The 15,372-nt window shown below is 50.8% G+C and overlaps 1 protein-coding gene across 1 annotated transcript in view; it reads right to left on the reverse strand.

The window, feature by feature from the left end:
• Window positions 1-15,372, reverse strand: part of Gabbr2 (gamma-aminobutyric acid type B receptor subunit 2) — a 340,623-nt gene that overhangs the window by 159,614 nt on the left and 165,637 nt on the right. Inside the window, 1 exon segment of the mRNA NM_031802.2 lies at window positions 4,483-4,584. Within this exon segment, the coding sequence (NP_113990.2) occupies window positions 4,483-4,584 (102 nt within the window).

Here is a 15,372-nt window from a genome sequence, read left to right on the forward strand (position 1 = left end):
AAAACTACAATCTGGCATTTCATGTTGTGGTTGACCCATTCAGATTTCTAGCCAGAATTACTGTTTGGTCTGCAATGGCCTATTTGGAGCATTCTGTTTTAAAGCTTGTTTTCTGTTGGACACATGGACCAGATTTTCCTTGCTGCGGTCTTCCATGTTCTGGCGGCTTTGGGTACTGTATACCACCATGTTCTTCCTCCAGCCCAGGTTTAGCTTAGGTTTCTCTATCTACAGTTTTAGATTTTAGGTGGCAGTAGAGAGAGGTTCCTGGGTCTCCTGCCAGCAGGGTTCCCAGCTCACTCTCAGCTCACCTCAGCCTCCGTTGTTGTTGCTGCTGTTGTTAATGATGATGATGTTGTTGTTGTGAACATAGGTCTCCTTTGGGTCTCTTCTCTTAACGAGACCAAGAGTTTGGTGATTTTTTTTTTAAGTTCCCCTTCTCAAGCTCTGAGGGCGCACTTTGGATTTCATGTCTCTGTTACTGATGCGATACCCGTTTCTGCATTCTGTGGGAAGTCGCACGCTCTTTCCCATTTACAGCGATTGTTTAGACCTTGCTCTCTTCAGAGTCTCGGTTCCCACTTGCCTGTTTTATCCTGACCTCAGCTACTGAGTGCTCCCTTGTAAGTTGGTTCTCAGGATCACTGTCCAGAAGGTTCCCTGTTGGCACATCACGTGAACCTCACACAATAACGTACGTCCTGGTTGCTCCAAATAACCCTGGGGTTTCATGGTACAAAGAGGCTAGAGGGCAGCCTGGGTTTGAGAACTTTGTGGGAAGTTTGACTCCCCGCTCCTACCACAACCCACACAGCTCTGCCTAGATATTGTGAGATTCATCCTTCAATGTTTGTACATTAAACATCTGTTAAAATGTGTCTAGGTGTCCTTTCTTACACCAAAGTGACTAGGGCACAGACCAGCTAGCTAGCCAGTACACACAGCCTCACGTGTTTGTGCTAACTGCATTTCATAGTTCAACAGTGGTCAAATATTAGCAATTTCGTGTGATCCAGGTTTGTTTCCTATGGTGTGTGTTTGGATGTGTGCATGTTTGTGTGTGGGCGAGTATTCATAAGTGTGTACATATGTGTTGAGGCCAGGGGTCGATTTCAGATGTCATTCCTTCTAGGAGTTCTCACAGGTCCTGGAGCTAGGCCATTAGGCTAGGCAGCTGGCCTGCGAGCCCCAGAGATCCACTGGTCTTTCCCTCCCCAGCACCGGGATCACGGGTACCTTGCCGCCATGCTTTCTTTTCATGCAGGTGTCTGGGGATCTACCAACCAAGGCACCTTCCCAGGTCCCCTTTCCTCAGTTGTCTCTGTTCTCTTACTGAAGAATGTTCTAGAATCTAGATTCTGGCTGCTGTGGGAGCTCTTGCTCCTGGGGCATCTATTTTGGTTCACCCTCAAGTGTCCTGGCGTCCTCTTCTCCAGTCTTACACCGTCATCCCCTCTCTCACAGGATTGATCGTGCCGGCCATTTCCTCTGAATTCTGGAAGAGTGTCTCAGGTGCATCCTCCACGCCATTGATCTTTTTCTCTTGGCTCTGGCTCTGCCCTCTGCTGCAGATGCCTGTCCTGTTACTGGATACACAGCTTCTTCCTTGTCCTCTGCGCCCTGGCTTCACTTAGCCCACACTGAAGCAGAGGCTTGCCCTTCTTCCAGCCCCTCCAGAGCTTCCCGCCTGTCCTTGGTTCTATCTTATCTGTGTTTCCTCCATTTTCGTTGCTGTCTAGACACCCATTGCAGCTTATTCAACAACTGAGTTTGGTTCTAGGTGATGAGAAGCTTCTGGAAGCTTGCATTTTAACAGAAGGCAGGCGCTTGAATAAGGAGATGGATGTCTAACATGGCAGGTTGTGTCCCTCCAAAAGATGCATTGAAAGTTTAACCCCAGCTTCCTGGAATGGGACCCCGTGTGAAAACAGTATCAGAGGATGTTTTAAACCACAGTTGGGCTACAGTGGAAGGGATTCACTCCGCTTAGCATGGGGAGTGTCCTGATGAGGGGACAGTGTGATGAAGGGAGGGGGTGCCACCAGAGAGGGGGTTAGAACTTTGAAGTCACAGGCCAGGAGCTTCCGAAACTATAGATGCCAGAGTCTGAGAAAAAGGCAAGCTCGAGGATGTATGGGACCACTCACATCCCAACCTCTGCCCTCACCCTGAACTCTGCTTGCACCCCAACCTCCACTCACACCCCAACCTCCACTCACACCCCAACCTCCACTCACACCCCAACCTCTACCTGCACCCTGACCTCTGCCCTTACCCCAACCTCTGCTCACACCCCAACCTCTGCCTGCACCCTAATCTCTGCCCATACCCCAACCTCCACTCACACCCCAACCTCTACCTGCACCCTGACCTCTGCCCTTACCCCAACCTTTGCTCACACCCCAACCTCTGCCTGCACCCTAATCTCTGCCCATACCCCAACCTCCACTCACACCCCAACCTCTACCTGCACCCTGACCTCTGCCCTTACCCCAACCTCTGCTCACACCCCAACCTCTACCTGCACTCTAATCTCTGCCCATACCCCAACCCCCACTCACACCCGAACCTCTACCTGCACCCTGACCTCTGCCTGTACCCCAACCTCCACTCACACCCCAACCTCTGCCTGCACCCAACCTTTGCCTGCACTCCAACTTTTGCCTGCACCCCAACCTCCACTCATACCTCAACCTCTGCCTAACCCCAACCTGCTTCCACACCCCGACATCTAGAACCAGACCAGGGAGCACACTCCCGCTGCTAAGCCGTACCATGCTGTAGCACAGAGAAAACAGCTCCAGAAAACAAACAGGCATGCAACTATGAGATGGAGCCCACAGGAGGAAGAGCTTTGTCTCCTGCCCTGCCCTAGCCTCGAGCTATGCAGTGCTCGGATCTTTCCCCAAACCTTGGCAACCCAGGGATCAGGGGACAGCTGGGCAGAGGCACCTTCAGTCTCCAGGTGAAATTCATGCCCTTAACTTCCTGAGAAGATCTTGAGGGGTTACCCAGCCACATTGATCCCCAGTCCCCATCAGTGAAATAGATCTAAAAAAACAAAACAAAACAACAACAACAAAACCCTCCCTGCCAGAGGACGATGGGAAGTTCAAATGGGAAAATGGGTGGGAGAAGGGTCAAGCCCTGGGCCAGTGGCCAGCGCTATGTTGGTCACCAGCTTGGAGCTGGAGGCTGAAAGGCCTGGGTATTTTGGTTGCTCTTCTCCCTACTTTTTCAATCAACTTGGTTGATGACCAGAACATCCTGTTCCACCCCCGATCTCGATACCTCAGCTCCGCACACGCTCCCTTTCAACTCCAAAGCCCTCAGAACTCAGCTGGGCCTTAGAGCCCAGAAGCTATTTCCAGCGTCTGCTCTGGGGAGACACTCGGCATGTGTCAGGGACAAGATTGGCTCCCCTTTTCCCATGAGTCTGAGTCCTCCTGGTCCACGGGGCCCATCTAGACCCCACAACAGCACAGTCCTTGATAACGTGGAGGGGAGGCTCCTGCTGTGACTGCCTGGGTGCTATTCCTTATCCGAAGAGACTCCTAGGGCAAAAGTGTGACCCACGGGCTCTGTGTGCTTTGGAGGAGACCAAGAGATGTGTGAATATTCTGGTTCCTCTGGTTCCCCAGCTCTCTGGGGGCTCCGGGTCTCCATCAGTGAATTGAAACATCTTAAAACCAATGGCTCATAACTGCCACCTGCTGTGTCAAGGGGAACCTTGAACCTACTTGAGTCAGAAGACACTGATGGTTGGCATGTAGGATCGCCAAGTCGACAACCTGACCCGTGGCTCTGAGGGAAGGGAAGGGAAAGAGAGGAGTCTACAGCTCTAGGCGCCAGCTGCCTCCCTCCACCCTTGGGAGAAGAGCTTAGCCAAGGGCTTGGCTGTTGGGAACTGGTCCAGAACTCCGTTTCCAGCCTTGTATCACCCAGTACTCCTTGCTCCCAGTGCCACACGCTCTGATGCTCCCACAGTAGAGCATGCTGGCCACCCTTGGATCTGTAGCCCTGCCTCCCTGCAGTCCTCCCTCCCTGAAGCCCTCCCTTCCTGAAGCCCTCCTTCCCTGCAGCCTGGGATCCTGCTTGGCCTCTGTCTGGTGCTCTCTTCCTTAGAGAGGTTTGACCCCTCTCCCGGTGTCATGAGTCACGTCTCCCTCCTTTTGCCCTAGATCCCTTGCTTCCCTTGAGAGTGGATCTTCTTCCTGGCCATGCTGTGACCAACCTGAGGACAGGGTTGGGGGTCTCTAGGAGCCCAGGAGAGGGGCCAGGGGTTTGCAGTAGACAGTGAAAGAAAGACATGTTTACAACAGGGGAACCTCAAGTTATCTCCCTTTGTTCCTAGAGTGACTGGTGCTGGGCAGCATCAGGAGATGGACTTTTAGCCCTCACAGAAATGTTTTTTTGATGGACCAGATAGCTCTTGGCTCCCAGCCCTTGGTAAGAGAGAGCCTAGTGACAGGCTGCACCTACCTTGAGCTTTTTGACGCTGGTGCAGGGATCATTGGAGAAGCTCTCTGTGTCTGAGATCTCAATATCTTCCCCATACAGAACCCCAGTCAGGTCATTCCTCACCTGTGGACAGAGACAAACAAAGAACTTTGGGTGAGCTGTTGCCAGGAAAGACAAGTTCTTCAGCGCTGGCTGAGTTGGGGAGTCATTTTCTCCTCATCACTGAGAGACAGAAGAGAGCACTACACTAAGAGACAGCAAGAAGCACCATCCTGCATGTGACACTTTGACACAATGTCCTCGGAATTCCTACAAGTGGCAAGATGAAGAGATGGCCTGGCCACCACCTCATCTCGCCTGGCCCAGGACAGGCTCTTCCGTGATACCTTGTTTACGCTTTGCAGTATAAACTCTGGTGTGACTTTCTGTTGTAGTGAAGACATAGCCCAGACTCCCAGAGGAACAGTGTGAGGCGGAAACGGCGAGGTTCGAACCTGCGGGTTGTGCATGTACCCACACGGCAGAGGGCTGCCAACTGCCATGTTCCTGTCTCCAGACATCAGGAATTTCTGGGGTACTGTGACACCCTAGAGACCACAGGGCCTTCTAAGGACAACCACTGCTGCTCCATTACCATGCCGGAAGTGGGCCCAGGGCACTTTGGGAGGAGAAATAAAAAATTCTGGCTTTTACAATATAAAAATCCCTCATGTTTTCTGGCTTTGATTTTTGTTTAAAGTTTGGATTAAACAGAACAAGCCCGAAGAGTGTATCTGGCTGGAAGCCATAGCGAGGTGCCCGGAATGTGCAACGGAGCCCATTCTATGGGGCTGTTAAGAAGGAACAGGGGAGAGGCTGGACCCAGATTCTGGGTCCTGCTGTTTCTGACTTGCTTGTGATCTTGTCCCCTGGGTGTGACCTTCCTCTCTCAGAGCCTGAGAGGAGGAAGGAGATCTTGAAAAGCACATGTTGTTCACTCTGCTGAGATGGCCGTTATCAGAAGCAGACAGGGACAAGCATTTGGGAGGCTGAGAACCTCCTGGGGTCTTTGGGAACTGCCTCGGGAATGTACAATGGCTCAAGATTCTGGGAAACAAGAACACTGAACCTCTATTGCCATCTGCTCCAGCATCCTCACTCCTGGGAATTATAGCCACAAGAAATGACAGCAGGGACTTGTCTCACACGCTCCTTGTATCGGCTGCTTTTCTCAGCAAAGTGACTGATAGAGCAACTTAAAGGAGGGAGGGTTTTAGCTTCTATGTTTACCATTTCTATCTCTATTATCTATCTATCTATCTATCTATCTATCTATCTATCTATCTATCTATCTATCTTTCTATCCATCCATCCATCCATCCATCCATCCATCCATCCATCCATCATGTATCCACTGTGTGTGTCTGTGTTTGTGTGTGTGTGCATGTGTGTGTGTGTATGTGTGTGTGTGTGTGTGTGGTGTGTGTATGTGGTGTATGTGTGTGTGTGTGTTGCCTTGGAGCTGGAGTTACAGATGCTTGTGAGCTGCCTGAGAACCTAGGTTTTTTGGAGGTGGAGCAGGCACTCTTAATCTCTGAGTCATCTCTGTGGCTGAGGAAGGCTTTGTCTTGGCTCACAGTCTGAGAGGGTGCAGTCTATCATAGCAGAAAATGATGGACAAGTTCGTGGCAGCAGTGTGTGAAAGGAACCGACTAGGAAGCAGAGAGAGCTCAGGCCAGAACTGGGGCCAGGTTTCAACTCTCTAGGCCTGCCCCACAGTGACCCACTTCCTTCAGCTAGGCTCTATCTCCCAAGGGTTCCACAACCCCCATTAAGTGCAACTATGGATGAGGAAGCAAGTAGTCAAACCCATGAGCCCATGGTGGAGCTTGTACCCTTTCAACTACAACGTCCATATTCACAGGGCATTCTTCACAATACAAAAGGTGGAAGAAACCCACATGTCTGCTGCTGGAAGGAGACATAAACACATGGTATGCACACCCAGAGTGTCATACTACTCAGCCTTAAAAACAATTGGGATTCTTGATATATTACAATATGGGTTAACCTAAAGAAAGGTGGAGACAGAACCACGATTACACAAGGGACCGGAATAGGCAAACAGACAGATGGGATATTCATGGGGGATACGAGGTGCATGACGGGGCAGGCAGTCACGGGGTTGGGTGGGGCAGGCACACAGACTAGGATTTGATGCTTAACCGGCTTGGAGCCTGTTTAGGGTGGCGCAAAGGTTCAGGAGACGTACAACACTGCAGTTACGTAACTCGAGAGGGCCCTCGTCAAGGCTGCGTATTTACAAACGGCCGAGGTGGGAAGATGTGATGTTCTGTATACATTACCTCAATAAAAATAAACTTTCTTATGTCAACAGTCAGAAGATCCATCTGACTGCATATATCAACATGTTTCTTTGAACAATCTGGCTCTGCATGTCACCGGCCAGGAAGCCACCACCAAGGAAGGGCAGCCAAAGGGTCAGTGTGAACCGCTGCTGTGCTTTAGTCCCTTGAGTGAGAGGTACAGACATGGAGCCTTACGCTGAGAAGTTATAACTTCTGCCGCGTCCAGTTTTCTCTCTGCTTCCTGTGAGGCCTCTGCTGCCATCAGCTCAGATAACTCTTCCTTAATTGCTTCTGGTGGTGGTGCTTTATCACACCGCGGAAAAGTGATGGGCACAGCGGCCCTGGTGCATGGCAGGCAGATGCTCCACCACCACGCTCCGTTCCAGCCCCTCTACCGTTTTTGTCTCTGCTTTGCTAGGAGTCTAGAGACTGGGATGGGCAAACGCTGCCTCTGCCATTACCGCTCAGCTCTGTGTTCTCAAGGCTTCCAGCCACAAGTCCCATCTCAGAGGTGTCTGTATCAGGGACACCAACTGGGCTGACAACGCAAATCAGTGTACTCACCAAGGGGCAAGCACTGTCAAGGCCCAGCTGTGTGTGTCACAGTTGGAGAGGCGACCCTGCTTCTCTTGAATCTCTTTCTTCTCACCTGAAGCTGGTGGCAGTGTGCAAATAGCTCACAGACTAGGTTCCGGGCTCAACATGGGGCTGTGGAATGCCTTTGTATGCTAGGGAGTTCTGGGTCTTCCTTGAAAGTGAGAAAGAATCCATGTCGGGGCATCTGTGAGTGTGTTCAGGGAAAGTGTGAAAACCTGTGTTATGTTTTGTTTGGCAAACAAACAAATCCACCCTAAAGGTAGTCTCATCCTACCCCCCATTTCACCTATGAGCAATTGAGGAGATATGCCCAATCTGGTGATCTTCCCACACTCAAGCCTGGCGCTTCAGAACAGGCCCAGGTACACTGTCGGCTGGCACAGCCAGCCATTGACTCCCGTTGTGTCAGCTCCTAGGTCTTCGCATTCAGTTCGGGAATTTATTCTGATGGACTTTTAGGGATGGCGAGGAAAGAAAAGCAACAGTACAGAACATTTTCAAGGAAACAAAGTATAGGAAAGAATGACATAGGGAACCATCCCCCACCTTCGCATAGGAACTGGAAGACCCGGGGCTTAGCCTCCCAAATGCCCAAGTTTGCCCTGAGCCTGCAGGTTCTCCTGGGTAATGGGCCAGAGTCTGAGCTGTTTGTTCTGGACTGGGAGACTCAGAACCTATGATCCTTTTTGCTTCTGTTTAATAAAAGCAAGAACATGTTCTTCTGGGGAAAGTAAGAGCCCTCCATGCCCAGGAAATTAAATAAATAAATAAATAAATAATAAAATGAAGATGCCAAGTAATGTATGATGGGATGGGTGAGTTCAAAACTGGGAACCATGAAGGAATAGAGCGTACGCTTCAAAGGCCCAGGACACGGGAGGCTCGGCTGTTCCTGGGATCATGTAGTTGCTGTTCCCTGCACAGCGAGAGAGTGAGTATTCTACCAAATATCACCAGAAAAGATTAGCAAAACAAAGCAACACCAAATCCCAGTCTGTTTCTACAGAATGGGAGTCAGGCTTGTATGGTGGTAAGGTTGAAAGTCCCTACCAGGAGTGCTTTGACAAGACAGCACGTTGAGGAGGCACACTCGGGAGAGCCGTGCACTCCAGTCGTGAAAATCGCCTCCGAGAAACTCATTATGTTTTAAGCACGCTTTCAGCCTTGTGGTGGGCCATAGGGAGCAATGGGGAAATCTCCCAGTGATTCCACTACACTGTGTTTGGGTCCGGTGAAAGCTTGTCCTGCCAGATCCTGTCCCCACCATGTTCTCTTGCCCACACATAGGGCCAGTGAGGTCCCTCCTGTCCCCACCCATCCTCTACAGCAACTGTGGATGCCCGACCTCCAATAAGGCTATGTGGAGTCTAAGTTCAGAAGTCCCCAGATAAAGCTTGGGAAGCCGGGGAGGGATATTTGCAGCCCCTCAGTCAGGTCTCCCACTGGGACTGAACGCTCAGATCTTGTCCAACCACTAACTGGCTTTGGGGCTTCATGCCTTCTGGAAGAGCTCCCGTGGGCTCTGGATTCGCAGGATGAAATCTCTGTGTTCCTCCAACCTCATGGATTTGTTTCATGTCTGACGTTGGTATCTCTTCTGCTCAGGCACTGGGCAAACCGGCGATGGGCTTCTAACATGGCGTTGAGCTGCTTGTCCCCCTTGGTCTCTTTTTGCCGAGTGGGGGTGGGAGGTGTTCGTCAGCTGATTTCCCTGGGGAATACATGTGTACTTGCTGAGGCTCGAGTTTAGTGCAACAGAGTTAGACTCGGGCCAGGAAGAGGAGCAGAAGTATCCAACTGTAGCAGCAGCAAGGGCAAAGGCCCTCTGGCGGAGGGCGATGGAACGGAAACTGGAGGACTATTGAAGTTGGAGTTAAATTGGAGCCTAAAAGAAGGGTTGGGCACTGGTGTTAGAATGACAGAAGAAAGGAGAGGTGGGTGGGGGTGAGCATTTATATAAAGGATGTTGGGATCTAAGTGCTATGGAAAGTCACGATGAGGAATCAAGAGAGAAGTTGGCCCGAGTGGAGCTATGTCCATAGTGATAACCCTGGCAGCTGCGGGGTCCATGAAGAGTGAGAGGCATGAGTGTGTGTGTGCTATCACAGGCATGCCTGTGTGTTACAAATATCCAGGTGAGAGATTCCAAAGCAAGGACCAGGGAAGAATGGGAGGCTGCCAGAAGCCACAAGTTACAGGGACATTGAGGGTAACGGATAATAAGTATTTGTCTTCCATTGCTGTGTAAAACATTACCCCAGCAGCTTCAAACACTAAGCACATATCATCTCCCTCATCCCCCAGAGATGGAGAACCAGCATGTGGCTGAATGGTAGCCCTGGCCCATGCCTTTCTATAAGAGTGCATACAAGATTGCACTGGTCTGTCACTAGAAATACTGCCAAATCTCAGGGATGAGGGCTTTCCAGGTAAGTCCAGCGAACTGCTCAAGTCGCTGGGCTCTGAATTTAGGGGATAAAATTCTCAGCTGAAGACCAAGGCAGAAGCTCCACCCTCTTCAAATCCAGGGTCCCATTTTTCCTCGAAGATAGCCCGCCCTCCCTCACCCTCCCCAGCCCTCTCCATCTCATAGCTACATCTTATCTTTTTTTTTTTCCCCCCGGAGCTGAGGACCGAACCAGGGCCTTGCGCTTGCTAGGCAAGCACTCTAACACTGAGCTAAATCCCCAACCCCTCATCTTTTCTTGAAACACAGGTCTAAACCAGGTTTAAAGCCAGTGAAGTTGTCAGTCAAGGACAGGAGGCCGGGGAGTGACTGGGACCCTAAGGCCCTCAGTTGTGATGGCCAGCCATTCCCAGGACACCATTCCCATGGAGGCCACTGTTCCAGCCGAGGAACCATCCAGAAAGGCAGCGTTCCAGGTGAAGATGGCGGCAGAGCCACCTGCACTTATAAGCCTGAGTGTTCTAATTAGGTTAGAGATGAACTCAGAGCTGAGCGAGTTCCCAGCTCTCCTACGGAAGCCGAGGTAACCTACTTTGTCATTCAAATGTACCACTATATATAGACGACGGATTGTGCTGAAATGCCACTCCACTTACCTGACTAAAACGTTTAATTATAGATTTACTTGTATTCATTCATGAAATGTGTCTTCACTTGGTTAAACAGTTCATTCAAGAAAAATCCATTAACACACGGAACGCACTCAGATATGACTCCTTCAACGCTGAGGGCCGACAGAGTTAAGATGCTAATTAGGCTAAATAGATTTTGAAACGTCCCAATGTTTGAATAATTCAGGTCACTTTTTAGTGGGACTTCAGCTCCCCAGGAACTACCATTAATTTAAACTAATTAGAAAATTAGCACAGATCAAGGCAGAAAGAGATGGACGGCTTCAAAATGGAAGAGCTGTCACAGAAAAGAGGGGAGCCTGGTTGGGACACCCTGCAGCAGCCAGTGAGCCAACAGTTAGAAGGGTCAGGAAAGCAGATTCTGGTTCAAAGCCAGAAGGAGGAAGAAGCAGGGGCATAGAGGAATTAGGAAGAATAGGAAGGATTAGGACATAGAAGATGAAGAAGAAAACTTTCTCGTGACAATGAAGGTGATAGTGAGCTCCCCATCACCTCGGGTATGCAAGGAGCTGGATGCTAAATATGAGGCTTTCCTTTCCTTATCAATGTCTATGTTTTTTCAACACTATGGGTAACCCACCCACTGTTCTTTTTGAATGTTAAAGTCAATGAAACAATTCTGGGTGACCATGAGGGTCATTTTTTTTGCTTGCCCCCATAAGCCCGCTCCTCCCAACCGCACAACCCCTTTTAAGATTTGGCACATCCACTTAAATTCTTGTAGAAGTACTTCCTGTGGCAGAAAGGTGTTCCTGTGGGAACACAGACCAACCTACTTCCAGGTAAGTTAGAGCTTTATACTGTGTAGCTGGAGTTGAACCTACATTAAGGATAGGCAAAAGTGAAGATGCAGTACGTGGTGGTTCACCTTGGCTGTGACCTTGGTTGGATCTGTGTGGTTTTCTGAGTTCCCTTGAAGGATTCATTGAGATGGGAAGACCCTCTCCGAGGTGGGCAGAGCCTTTCCCACAGGGGCCCAGATGTAAAGAGGGCAGGAGGAAACGCAGTGTTGCTTAGTCTGTATGCTTTTGCTCCTTGCTGACCTGTGCACCTGCTCTGCTGCTGCTGTTGCCATCCTTCAAAGGCATCCTGACTCAGCTTCTTCGGCCTTCCTATGTGGACTGAAGACAGCAGCTCTGCAGTGCCCCCCCCCCCAGGCTTGCACTGTGATTGCTGAGGCATTCAACCCATGGACTGAGCATCTAACAAGTTCCCAGCCTCTCCAGCCTGCAGACAGCCATCGCTCGACTACCCAGCATGCACAGGTGTAAGCCGATCTAATAACTCTTGTGTAATATAAACCCATTCTATTGGGTCTGCTCCTCTAGAGAGCCCTAATGCACAATGTGAACTTTTTCTGGATAATGAACAAATGTCTGCTCACCCCAGAAAGGACAGCAACAAAAACCAAAGGCACAGTCTCACTGGAATCGAGCCCAGTGGGCCAAGAATCTTGTTCATTTATTTAGAGTTGTATGTGAGTGTGTGTGTGTGTGTGTGTGTGTGTGTGTCTGTATTCATATGACATCAGACGCCTTCCTCAATCATTCTCCATCTTGCTTTGAGTCTTTCATTGAACTAGCATGCACCGACTGACTAGAGGCTGGCCTGACATCCTCCTGTCTCCACGCCCCAGTGCCGGGACTCTGTGTGTCAAGCACTTTACCCACCAAAACACCTTTCTAGCCCTACAACAATGTTTAATCAGAGTTTACTGGAACTTGAGCAGCACACAAGCTCCTTGGGAGGAAATGTCTCACTCTAGCAGCATGGAACCTCATGTGTCTCCCTCTTCCCACAATAGATGGGCCCTACTTTTTAGAGTTCAAGAAGACAATGGTCATGTGATTTCCAGAGGACAGCACTCCACGTAGATGTGCCTTATATCCTCTGTGTGCAGCCTTGTGGGAGAGCAGACACAGTAGTGCCTAGCATCACTCACACCCTGATCTGGGCTGCTTTTACTCTCCATCATGATACCCTTGTCTGTCCCAGGTCTGTCTGTGCCTGTCTGTCTGTTCTCTATTACGGAGAACAAGAACATAGATGGTAGAGTGGGCATAAGCTGGTTGGATTCGGGGATCCTTGAAGGTGGCTGGGGACTAGGGTACTTGGACTTGGAGCTGGCTTATAAACAGCTGACCCTCGCAGGGTGGGTCCACATTACTTTCCACACAAGCCCTCAGATCCTGGACAGAACCAGATCTGGTGCATGGAGGCCCACAGGAAGCCTATGAGGTGTGACTTCAGGATGGGCGGGGCATCCAGGGAGCCTCAATCCCATTCATACTTGGATGCTAGGGACTGAAGGCTGAGAGGGAGAACTCTGTAGGGTCAGAGTCAATGTGGGAGCAGTAAAGTGACTTCCTGGGGAGACCCTCAACTCCACCTGTGGCATCTACCCCTCTGTCTGATGTCCTGGTTCCTTCGGTGGCAGCTTCCTCTCCCCCTTTGAACTCTGTGCTAAGGCCCTGCGCTCTTCTCTCTAAGATAGGTCCTTAAGTTTGAGTGATCCTTGTGCCCTCCTCCCATTCTTACTAATCAACTGACGACACCCTACTAGGTACCCCAGTCTGGCTTTCCAGTTTAAACTTGACCTTTCCTAGGCACTACCGTGGACATCACGTCTAGAACCTTCTATAGGAAAGCTCTCATTCCCCTCTCTGCTCTGATTCACCTGTGACTAAAATGGTCAGCCTCATATGATATCATATCCCTTCTCCAAGGCAGCACACCCAGTGACTTGCAGCCAGCTTGGCTTGACTTGTGGAAAAGAATATCCCCTAGGCCCAGGATGCTAACTAGGCTGCATCTCTTGCTGAAACCCAACACTTGTCCCACTCGCACCCTTCACTTTGCCCAGCCCTGCCCCCTGTGAAATTTGACTTTAATGAGTGGCACCTCTTGATCTGACTTGCTCTGAGACTCCCAGTTAGGCTAGGCCAATGGGGGGCCTCAAATGGCATCAGAAAAACAATGGAATCCAGGAGTGTAAGGGCTAATGGGCGGCCCAGCAGGAGTCAGAGAGCCAATGGGAGCCAGCAGGGGGCTAAGGACCAATAGGCGGCCAGCAGGATTCAGAAGCCAATGGGAGCCCAGCAGGAAGTCGGGGGCCAGAATATCAGCATTGTAAAAAGGCCAATGGCAGGCAGGTCTCTGCAGGCACCGGGAAGCTAATGAGAGGTCCCAGCAGGTGTTGGAGGGCAACCGGAGCCCAGCAGGCACCAGAAGGCCCAAGAGAGGCCCCAGCAGGAGTCCAAGGACAAGGAAGAGAAAGAGTTAAGAGCTAAAGTCTTTCTGCTTGACTCTTGTCTGAATTCCAGCCCTGTCCTTCCTTGTCTGAATTCCAGCCCTGTCCAGCTTGGCTCCTCCTGTTGCTCTCAAGGGCACCAGGCTGTGGGCCTGAATCCCACCATTACTGGCCTTCAGGGTCTCATTGGTCCAATTGGTTCCCCAGGCCTTGCCCAAAACACTTCCATGAAGTTTGCTTTCTTTTGACTCCTCCCAACATGACCTGTTCCCTGCAGGGCCCTAAGTGTAGAATTCTCCTTTTGCAGGTGCAGGTCTCCGAAGGCCGGGCTCGCATCTTGTCATAAACCATACAGTCCTTTTACATCACACCGGCATGGGCCAACCGAGTTCCTGGCCTCTTGTCACTCTAGCAGCCCCATGTAAACAGCTCCATCCCACCATGTCCTCTGGGGGCTCCAGGCACAGCTCTGGCCCTCTGATGCCCCTCCCTGCTGCTACCCTACCCCCAGCCTCATCTACTTGGTCCTGTAACCAGGAAGTCCCCTCATACGCAGGTTCCCCACTGCTCCTGGACAGAGAAGCTGAGGTCTCTCAGCTCCCTCAAGGTTAGGAATGACAACCTGTCTGTCCCCTGGCCTGGAGCCTAGGGCCAGCCTCATCCCGTGCAGGTGCTGAGTGTGCGTCTTGAGTGGACACCGCCCTGAGTGCTGAGCAGGCTACAGGGAGTGTGCTGAGCTCAGCAGTTTGGATGGTGCAGCTTCACTACGAATTGGGAACCGTATCTACTCTGCAAGGCCCACGTGGAAATTTCCAACTGGGATGCAGCTCTGAAAGGCAAGGTGGTGTATTGTGGCTTATTCACCTTCACATCTGCCCTGGGCTGTGTGCAGTGAGAGGGTCTGGAGGCTGTGTGTCTCCCTGGAAGGTCTGTGGCCTGCACCGGTGAGCCATCCGTGTGGTTGAATGAGGACACCTGCTGCCTGTGATGTGTCACTGAGTGCTTGGTGCCCAAAGGGGATGCTAGAGAGGAGTCTATGTCTCCATCATCCGGGTGATTGGAGGAGGGCTTAGGTAGAAATGCCAGAGCACTCCAGAGGGAGGTGGAAGAAAGAGTAGAGAAGGCAGAACACCAGGGGTGGATGGGAAAAGAGGAAATGATGGTGGGGTCCCCGTCCCCTCAGTGCCTTTAGTGCCCCCAGCCACTAGTCCCTCACTCATGCCAGGACTTCAGTCACTTTTGGACATTGGTGTAGACCTAACAGGCATGGTTATGAGCAATGGGTGAGTAATAATAAGGCACAGAGAGGTTGAGGCAGCTGCCCAAGGTTACTCAGCTAGAACGCACTGAACCCGAGACTTCAGTGTGATTTCTTTCTATGGCCCACAACAGCAAGGGAAAGTCACGTTTCCCTGCAAGGGGCCAGAGTGTAAATATTTTAGGCTTTGCTGGCCTTCTGGGCTCTGTCCCAACTAAGTTCTGCTGTCGTACTGCAAAAGAAGCCATAAGCAACATGTGAAGAAGCAAGTGAGGCTGTGTTCTAATAACCTTTACTGGACTGGCCATGTCTGGCAGAATCTGCCCAAGAACCCTGGTTCTGTGCTCACTGCATGCTGT

The sequence above is a fragment of the Rattus norvegicus genome, chromosome 5, assembly GCF_036323735.1.
Source record: "Rattus norvegicus strain BN/NHsdMcwi chromosome 5, GRCr8, whole genome shotgun sequence".
Classification (NCBI taxonomy): domain Eukaryota; kingdom Metazoa; phylum Chordata; class Mammalia; order Rodentia; family Muridae; genus Rattus; species Rattus norvegicus.